At 49.8% G+C, this 10,433-nt stretch overlaps 1 protein-coding gene across 1 annotated transcript; it reads right to left on the reverse strand.

Moving 5' to 3' along the window:
- Positions 1-1,155: 1,155 nt before the first annotated feature.
- LOC121969556 (GDP-mannose 4,6 dehydratase 1-like) lies at positions 1,156-2,513 on the reverse strand. Its single transcript, XM_042519708.1, has one exon. The coding sequence runs from the start codon at positions 2,411-2,413 to the stop codon at positions 1,292-1,294; it is 1,122 nt and encodes a 373-aa protein (XP_042375642.1). The 5' UTR covers positions 2,414-2,513; the 3' UTR covers positions 1,156-1,291.
- Between the last annotated feature and the right edge of the window lie 7,920 nt (positions 2,514-10,433).

Consider the following 10,433-nt stretch of genomic DNA (forward strand, 5'->3'; position numbering starts at 1 on the left):
AAGTTAATTTATTTTATTATTATTTTTATAATTTTTCATTTTTATCTCTATATTTTATCATTATTATATTATATAATTTATATTATGTTATGTTTGACATCTTAATTTTAAAAATAAAATTTAATTTAACTTGAAAAAAATCATTAAATCTTAAATTTATGTCAACCTGAATTTGACCTAAAATTAAATCAATCCAAAACTCTCCATCTAAATTTGAAAATCTCAATCTGAACTTGATTTGTTTCAAATTGACTCAGATTTAGATGATAGGTCGGGTTTATTTTCAACGCCCTACAAAGTAGGGAGCACGGGGTCATAGTAAACAAAGCCATAACCCGTCATAACCCTCGCAATTGGGAAGTCGGTCTGCGAGGCAAGGAAAGGAAGAATTGATCACAGAAAATTACTTCTGCAGCTGATCTCACAGCGGCTGCAGTAGTCGATGAAGCAGCCTTTAAAGCGGCGGCGCTTGCGTTGGGGCATTGAATGGTGTGGTAGCGGCAGCGGCCCTAGCGAGGGCGCCTCCTCGGGTCGAGGACGATGTAGTGGGTGGAGGGTAAATTTCATCCTGCCTGTATAGGCATTGCCCCAACCTCTCACAATGAAGTGGTGGGATCCACTACTTAAGTGTGGATCCCATCATCTCAATGTGAGAGATTGGGACAGTACCTGTACAGGTAGGATCGAATTAACCTGGGTGGAGGCTGGGCCATCGTTATTGTTCCTCTGCGCCGTCGTAGCATCCATGGAGACCATCGCTGTTGATGTGGATATAGCTGAGGGGCCCCGCGTGGCAAAGGAGGCACAGGAAAATGTCAAGCCCCTGAACGCTGTCCCACCTATCTGTTTGCACGAGTTCTGAGCGAGGAAAGATTTGTATTGTGTATCTCTAGTCTCTACTTGCAGAGAAGTGAGATAGTCAAATAGCAGGCAGATTTAGTCTGCGATTTCGTAATTGCTCATTTAATGGTTTGATTTAAAAAAAAATGCTCTTTAAACTTTCGCTAAAAAATATTAGAAAGGCATCCAGTCCTAGAAAAAGGAAGAAAAACCCTTTCTTTCTCTCTTGCTCTCTTCCTTCGTCCACTAGCTGAGAGATGTGGCTGCTTAGTTTATGTAAGAAACATGGACCTGCCTCAGTTACGAGTCGTGGCGAAAAGTATGATAACGATGACAAAACGAATATGATCGAGTACCAAACTCACTAGTAATCGATCGATCACAAGATGGAAATTTGATCCGAACACAAACGATTCAAAAACACCCAAAAGCAGAAATGGATCCGAGCTAGCTAGGGCTGCTGGTGGGCGTCGATATATCCGGCGTCGGCGAGCACCTTCTCCCTCTTGGCGATCTCCACGTCATGGTCCACCATCATCTTAACCAGCTCCGGGAACCCCACCTTGGGCTTCCACCCCAGCGCCTTCCTCGCCTTGCTCGAGTCGCCCTTCAGGCTGTCCACCTCCGCAGGCCGGAAGTACCGGGGATCGATCACCACGTGCTCCTTCCAATCCAGTCCCACGTAGCCGAACGCCGCCTGCAGGAACTCCTCCACCGTGTGGGACTCCTCCGTCGCCACCACGTAGTCCCCCGCCTCCTCCTGCTGCAGCATCATCCACATCGCCTCCACGTAGTCGCCGGCGAAGCCCCAGTCCCGGGCGGCTGACAGGTTCCCGAGGAAGACCTTCGTCTGGAGGCCGAGGCGGATCCGGCCGACGGCGCGGGTGATCTTGCGGGTCACAAAGTTCTCGCCGCGGCGGGGGCTCTCGTGGTTGAAGAGGATGCCGTTGCAGGCGAAGACCCCGTAGGCCTCGCGGTAGTTGACGGTGTACCAGTGGGCGGCAACCTTGGCGGCCGCGTAGGGGGATCGCGGGTGGAAGGGGGAGGTCTCCGACTGGGGCGGCGGCGTGGAGCCGAACATCTCCGAAGATCCTGCCTGGTAGTAGCGGGCGGGCTTGGGGGAACACCGGACGGCCTCGAGGAGGCGGAGGGCGCCGGTGGCGACGACGTCGGCGGTGTAGTCGGGGATCTCGAAGGAGACGGCGACATGGGACTGAGCGGCGAGGTTGTAGACCTCGTCGGGGAGGAGGGCGTCGACCCAGCGGCGTAGGGATGAGGCGTCGGAGAGATCGGCATAGTGAAGCTTCATCCGAGCCTTGGCGGCGTTGTGGGGGTCGACGTAGAGGTGATCTAGGCGGGAAGTGTTGAAGTTGGAGGAGCGGCGGATGAGGCCGTGCACTTCGTACCCCTTCCCCAGCAGGAACTCCGTCAGGTACGATCCGTCCTGCCCCGTGATCCCGGTGATCAGGGCAACCTTCCGCTGATCGCCGGGAATCGACCTTGGGACCGCGGAAGCGGCATGGGCCTTCTCCTTGTTTTCGTTGGTGCCGTTGTTGGATTCATGGGACGCCATGTTTTCCAGATCTGCGGAAGGGGAGGAAAGAGAAGGGAAGGGAAGGAAGAAGAAAAGGGAATAGAAAAATTATGAACGGAAAAAGAAAAAAAAAATTTGTCAGTTACAACTTCTCGACGGCCAAGATTTTAACCCATATAAATTGGACGACTACAAATAAATCTGATGCGGTGATCATAAAGGGTCTACTAAGTGCTGGTCAAAGGGTATGGAGATCAAAATTAAGAAAGTTAACACTATAGAACCAACAGGCTCATCAAAAGAGACTGAGCAAAGCTCTCTTGCAGTGGCCGATCAGGCATGAATCGTCCGACCGACAAAAGTCGGTCCAAACAAAACACTCGTACAATCAAAATTATCAAACGCTGATCATGGAGCAGAGGAATGTTAGCATGGCCAGAGCATTAGTCCGGTCGGGTGGAAACAAGCTATCGAGTCGAGTCATCGCAGGGAAGAGCAGCTGAGTCCGTCCGAACGGAGGAGTTCCTAACCGAGCGACTATCCCGCTCAGTCGAGCAGAGGGATTATTGATGTATCTCTTAATATCTTTTTGGGAGAGAGTGTCGTTAACACAAGGTATGATCAATAGACGAATCTTACGATGGAAACTTCTACTGTCTTGTCAGGGGTATGCATGCCCTGTTAAGGTATTGTGTTAGAGGCACTTTCCTAACAGGTCATTTCATATAACAAATTAGAGAACGTGATCATGCCCCAAGGAGTGTGCACGTCACCCACTGAGACGTTATATAAAAGGGGGTCCATGCACCGATGGAGGTACGTATTATTTACTATTCAGCTTGTGCTCACTGTTGCTCCGTCTTCTTCCCTCTTTCCGGTGATTGACTTAAGCGTCGGAGGGCAAACGCCGATGACCCCTTGTTTCTTGTATTGCAGAATGGAGCGAGGTCTACATTCAGTCAACACAACAATCACATCTCAGCTAACCATGTTCCTGAATTTGGGACAGGATCATATTGACACCGTTTGTGGGAACGTAGCCTGTATCCGACACGTGAAGATGAAGGCGTTGGATGACGAACCACGGTGACTTTAACAAAGGAGGAGTTGGATATGTTGATACAAGCCCGATTAGCAAAAATGATGGAGCAACAATAACAACAAGCGTTATCCGAGCACTAGGTACATAAGCCCGCGACATTAGTAGCGGGCCATCAGGCCGGATATAGAGACCAAGCGGATCATGTATCCACTTAAGGGAAGAGTAAGAAGCCGATCGGCACATACGGAGACGCGCCCAACGCGCCGATCCCCTTCCATCGGGCACTATTTCATACTTCATCAGAGGAGCAGTGCTGAGGGGATAAGGAACAAGGATCCTCCTCGGAAGATGCGCTCGTTCGGGACCCGCGGAAAGAGAAAGCACCAAGGAATGATGATTCGCCTAAGCAAATCAATCAACAGTTCTCTCAGCGGATCTTGGACGACTCTCTGCCAAGACACTACACTCCACTCGCGATCAGGGAGTACAATGGAACGACCGATCCAGACGACCACCTGGCCAAGTTTGATAACACATCCACACCTCCATCAATACGCTGACGGAGTGATGTATCGGGTATTCCTCACTACGTACCCTTTCCGGATCAGCGTATCGTTGATTCAAATGATTGTCGATCGACTCGATTCATAGTTTCAAAGACTTCCGAGCGACATTCTTGCACCACTTCGCCAGCAGTCGCTGCTACCAAAAAACAAGCGTTAATCTGTTCGCGTTGAACCAAGGACCCAAGGAGGCGCTGAAGGCCTACATTAAGCGGTTCAACCAGATGACCATGGATATTCCATCGGTCTCCTCGGAAATATTGGTGAACGCCTTCGTCCAGGGGCTTACCGAAGGGGAATTATTCCGTTCCCTCATCTAGAGATCGCCAAAGGACTTTGACCACCTACTCCGGAGAGCCACCGAATACATAAATGTGGAGGAAGCTCAAGTGGCACAGAGGAAGGAAGCACCTGCCAAGCATGTTGCTCCCACGAAATGGCGACATCGACATCGGTCGGGAGCAGCACAACCATATCAGGAGCCAAAACACATGCTATGCAGCATGTAGCAGTTGATCGCCCGAAAGCTGCAAAAGGATGCCATCGTTGCTCGCCGACTCCCGAATGACGACACCGATGTCGGGTGGGCGAGCGTAGAGAAGAAGGCAGACTGGCGGATGAACAACGCCATCGTCATCCTCAAAGAAGAAATAACGCAAGCCTGGTCCGAGCTTCTACTGAACGAAATAGGCCCTCGGCTCGAGAGGAAGAAAACCGGAGCAATACCGCTCGAGGGGCTGACCAACAGTGATTCCAGCCGAACGAGGAAGTCGCACGTCCAGCGACTGGAGATACATGCTGTTGGATGCAGCAAGGAGAAGACCGAGTGACCTAAGATCAGTTTCGGCCCCCGAGACTTAGAAGGAGTGGAAATCTATCATGACGATGCCTTGATCATTCGGGCGTTAAGAGTTAACTATATTATTCACCGAACTTTTATTGATACAGGTAGCTCAGTGAATATAATATTTAAGAAGACGTTCGACCAACTGTAAATCGACCAAAGCGAACTGCAACCCATGACTAATATTTCTAATACGGGTTTACATGCAATAAAGAATTGCTGATCGGGCAAACTCGGCTAGCCATATCTCTCGGAGAGGAACTTCTCAAGAGGACCAAAACTACAAACTTCATTGTGGTAGACGCGTCGTCCGCCTACAATGTCATATTGGGTCAACCGGCCCTGAATGAGTTCTGAGTGGTGGTGTCTACCTTCTGCTAGAAAATAAAGTTTCCGGTGGACAACGAGGTGGGCGAAGTTAAAGGCGACCAGTTGGTCGCTCGACGGTGCTACATCGAGATTGTCAAATCTGTAGCGAGTGCCGCACGGAAGATCCCGCGCTGGGAAGTGAACACCATCATGGAAGAACCCCGGCCCGCCCTAGTTTATGAGGAAAAGGAGGAGGTTCAGATCCATCCCAGCATGGGTTAAGGTTGTCGTCCGGCTAATGGCGTACAGGCAGCGCATATAACAGAACTACAACCGGAGGGTGATCTCTAGGTCTTTCCAGGTCGGTGACTTAGTGTGGAAAAGGGTGAAGTCAGTCGGCAACGTCACCAAGCTGGAAGTCCCATGGGGATGACCCTATGTCGTCATTCAGAAGCTCCGCTCGGGAGCCTACTATCTGCAAGATAAAGATGGGAGAGGGTTAGAGCTGCCTTAAAGCGCAAACCATCTTTAGCCCTATAGGGCCGGGTGAGAGGTGCGTAGTTAAATTCGGATAAGATTGTATAAGTATATGTCTTATGAATGCAGGTGAATAATGAATAAAATTCACAAGTTTTCAAAACTCTTGCGTCGATCAGCCAAGTTAAAAGTTGAGCGACAACTATAAACCCTGACCTACATCAACAGTCGAGTGACGATTATAAACCCTAATCTACGTCAGCAGTCGAGCGACGACTATAAACTTTTGTCTACGTCAACAGTCGAACGACAACTATAAACTCTTGTATACGTCAACAACCGAGCGACGGCTATAAACCCAAGCCTTCACCAACAACAGTTGAGCGACGACTATAAACCTGAGTCTTCACCAACAACAGTCGAGCAATGGCTATAAACCAGAGTCTTCGCCAACAATAGTCGAGCATAAACTCGAGTCTTCGTCAATAACAGTCGAGCGATGACTATAAACCCGATTCTATGTCAACAACAACTGAGCGACAGCTATAAACCCGAGTTTACGCCAACAACAGCCGAGTGGTGGCTATAAACTCGAGTTGACGATAAATAAAACCGATTGACGACTATACAAGACGAGAATACAGTTGATAAGAAGTCAAGCTGCAGCTAGAAGCAACGGTGTTTTGCTGCAATATGGTCGTTCGACCACGCTGAAGTGATCATGCGGACATCTCAGTGAGTAGTTACATCGACGATCGGGATGGCGGGGATTATATTTAGAAAATTTTCGCAAACGCTAAGTGGTACACAACCCCACTTCAGCCAAATGACGATGCATTCATTAACACTTGCAAAATCTAACAGAAAGAAGAAGAGTCGAACGACCGTTCATTCATTATTACTTAGAAAATTTATACATAACATCTAGAGGGAGTACAAAATGAGGCCTTTCTGGCAGTGACTCGGTCAACTTCTCTTGATTGATAATCTTGTTGGCCACTGCGGTAGGGAGATAGCACTCGTCCTTCAGCTGGTCGAGGGTCCCATCAACGCTTGAAAACCTCGAACTGGCCGGTCTCCTCCTCTTGATAGATCTTGAAGGATGATCGGAATGCCTCCAACTCGGTCCTTAACGAGGCTAGCTTGGCATCCTTGGCGATGAGCTGAACCTTCACTGAAGCTTGTTCAGCCGATTGACTCTCCCACTCAGCACTCAGAGCTGCCTCAGCCTCTTTCAAATTTTGAGCTAAGACCCGACCCTCTTTATTCTTGATCTCCAAGTCTTCAATGACTCGGAGCTTCCTAGTGTTGGCGGAGTTGATTTTGGACTCATAGTTACAAAATTTGCCTGCTTTTGTGCCGCTCCAACTGTGAGGCCTGCTCGACACTCTTGCTCCTCTCTGCCTACAGAAGCTTAGAGCTCTTCTGCAGATCGGCCTTTAGCTGAGCCGTCTCAGTGATCAACTATTCAAATGAGCACGGGAGGCCTCAGAGACGCTGCTTGGGGCGCGAAGCTGCTGGACTTCGTGCTCCAAAAATTCTAACTTTCGGCATATGACCAGGATCTTGACCTAGTACTGCAGTAGCAATAAGATTATAATTGTCGAGTGGGGTATAAGCAAGTAAATCTAGAAGTAATATACATACCCCAGTGGCTTTCAGAGTGTGGCTATCCGCGAGCTTCCCCGGGGAGATGACCGTCGTGCGGGCCCTAGCATCGGCCCACACCTGTGCTAGCGGCTCTTGGATCCAAATTTGGTAATCGGGGGAAAGGGCCTCAGCGTCATTCGGTTAACGCCATTCAGTAGTGGGCGAATGGATGATGGTTGTTATGTGCCTTTGGCCTCTTGGACTAGAGGGCTCAGAAGTCACTTTACCTGTAGACTTGGGCATCGGGGATAGTCGGATGATGGATATTTGCGCTGCCAGTGAGGAGTACGATGGTATGAACGCGATGGGCGGCACACAAATAGTCCCCGACGACAAAGTGGACAGAGATGGTGTCCGGTTGGGTGACACGGATGTAGGGATCGGGATGCCCGCTGGCTCGGGAAAGGCGGGTGATAAAGTTTCACCTCGCTCGGAGGAGAGGCGCAAGCCGGTACGTGCAGGGGTTTGCAAGGTGTAAGTGGTCGATCGGGAAGAAGCTTCTCTGCGATGCCTCTTGCGTAGTATTAGAGGCTCGCCTGATGTGGCCGGCTCTGAGGGCACCGCGATCGACAACATGGAAGGTCGTTCGGGAGGCAGGTCTGCTGTAGCAGCTGCGGCATCGCTAGTCGCCTTCTGACTTGCTCCACCCTCGCTGGCCGGCACATGTATCCCTCCAGCCTCCCGAGTGGATCGTTGGAGTGAATGACCGACTGTAGGCTACGACTATCCAGCTCGGCCATGCCTGCAGCATTGATTTCGGCGTCTAGAAGCCTGCTTTTACCACTCAGACACACCCTCAACATGATTTGGGCTACAATAAAGGAAGAAAAATCAGTTAAATTCAAAGATGAGAAGAAGAAAGAGCATACCTAGGCTAGAAAGTAGCCGCATTCGAATCGGGCTCAGTCCGAACACGTATAAGACGCTCTCCAATAGTAGCCGGTGGTTATGATACTTATGACCAACCAAACTGGTGGCTACCTGGAGATAGTCTGACCGACTTTGGTATCTGCTCAACGACGGATGCTTCATCACTTCTATCTGCCAATTGGTCGGGAAGTCTGATCGAATGGGAAAGCGAATGAAAAAATAGTGCTCTCTCCAATGCTTATTGGAGAAAAACATCTTATCAAAAAAGACGGAGTCGACTTGGGCTTGGAACAAAAAGGTCCCCGACTCGAACAATTTAGGATAATAAAAGAAATGGAAGACTTGAGGCACTAAAGGGATGTCGTGTAAACGAAATAACACGACAACCTCGCACGATAAGCTAAACGAGTTCGGCACTAAGGTCCCTGTTCGACAGGTCTCCTTGGTATCTGCGCATAGGTGAGCAGCTTGGAGGGATTTTATTAATATGTCGTCAACGTATACCTCCATATTACCACCGATCAACCATCGGAACACCTTGTTCATCAACCTTTGGCAAGTGGCTTCGACATTCTTAAGTCCGAACAACATGACGTTGTAGCAGTACGTTCCGTCGGCCGTAATGAAGCTGACCTTCTCCTACTCCTCATAGGCAAGCGACACTTGGTGATACCCTCGGTAAGCGTCAAGCATGCAAATCAGTTCGCAGTCCGCCATTGAGTTCACCATATGGTCTATCCGGGGAAACGAATAGAGGTCCTTTGGGTACGCCTTGTTCAAATCACGAAAGTCGATGCAGACCCGTCATTTATTGCCCGGCTTGGAGACCAACATGACATTGGCCAGCCAGCTCGAGAATTGAACTTCCCTAATATGGCCGGCCTTCGACAATTTCTCTATCTCCGCTCAGATGATCAAATTTTGGTCTGTGCTGAAGTCCCTCTTTCTTTGCTTCACCGGCCGAGCGCCCGGTCGGACATAAAGCTCGCGCTAAGCCATGCTTAGGGAGATACCGAAAATCTCGTGTGTCGACCAAGCGAACACGTCATAATTTTGTTTAAGGTAGGCGATCAACTCTGCCTTCTTCTCCACCTCTAGGTCGGCGCCAATAAAGGCGGTTGCTTTCGGTCGGCTAGGGTGAATCTGAACCTCCTCCTTTTCTTCGTACACTAGTGTGGGAGGATTTTCAGTGATTCAGTTCACCTCCAAGCACGGATTCTTCCGAGCTCATCTCGCTTCGGACTTGACCATCTCGGCATAGCATTGTTGAGCGGCCAGCTGATCGCCTTTAACCTTGCCCACCCGGTCGTCTACTGGGAACTTGATTTTTTGGCAGTAAGTAGACACTACTGCCCGGAACTCATTGAGGGTCAGTCGGCCCAAGATGACGTTGTAGGCCGACGGGGTGTCAACCACGATGAAATTCGTGGTTTTGGTTCTCCTCAATGGTTCTTTCCCGTGTGAGATGGCAAGTCAGGCTTGTCCGAGCGACAGCACTTCATTGCCCGTGAAACCATAAAGAGGGGTCGTCATGGGTAGTAACTCATTTTGATCAATTTGTAATTGATCGAACGCCTTCTTGAAGATAATGTTCACCAAACTCCTTGTATCAACAAAAGTTCGATGAATAGTATAATTAGCGATTACTGCCCGGATGATCAACGCGTCATCGTGAGATATCTCCACTCCCTGCAAGTCATTAGGGCCGAAGCTAATCTCGGACCCTTCGACCTTCTCCTTGCTGCGTACGACTTCTTGGCTCTGTTGGAATCGTCGTCGGTCGGCCCTCCGACAATCATGCCTATTTCTCCTCGGGATGTGTTGCTCCTGTTTTCTTCTTCCTGAGAGGAGGGTCTATTTCGCTTGACCGGAGCTCAGGAGGGATCAGTGTCATCCCAACGCTGATGTTGATGGTGCCGCTCAGGCACCCTTTTTTCATCCTCCCGCCACCAGTAGATCGATGTCTTTGTCGCCAATCGGGAGAAGGAGATCGGCGGTGGTATCCTCTTGGAGTCGATTGACTGATGATTGGTGTCAGACTACGACAATCACGCGTGTTGTGGGTCGCTGACTGGTGTAAAGAACAGAACATCGGCGTCCACACCTTGCCTTTTGCCGCCTTCTATCGACCGGAAGCCACATGCTGCACGGCATGTGCCCTGGTCTCATGGTGCGGTCGCGCTCCTTCGGCCCTTAGCCCTTTGGGCAGCTAATGGCTGCTTGACTGTCGGCGCTCGGTCGGCGTCTCTTTTCTTCTTGACGTTTGGGTTTCTTCCATATTTATATATTCGTTGGCCTTCTTGA

The sequence above is a fragment of the Zingiber officinale genome, chromosome 4A (genome assembly GCF_018446385.1).
Source record: "Zingiber officinale cultivar Zhangliang chromosome 4A, Zo_v1.1, whole genome shotgun sequence".
Lineage (NCBI taxonomy): Eukaryota > Viridiplantae > Streptophyta > Magnoliopsida > Zingiberales > Zingiberaceae > Zingiber > Zingiber officinale.

What these genes read in the sequence shown, in the direction of transcription:
- LOC121969556 (XM_042519708.1), bottom strand. Translation starts at nt 2,413, where the DNA reads ATGGCGTCCCATGAATCCAACAACGGCACCAACGAAAACAAGGAGAAG.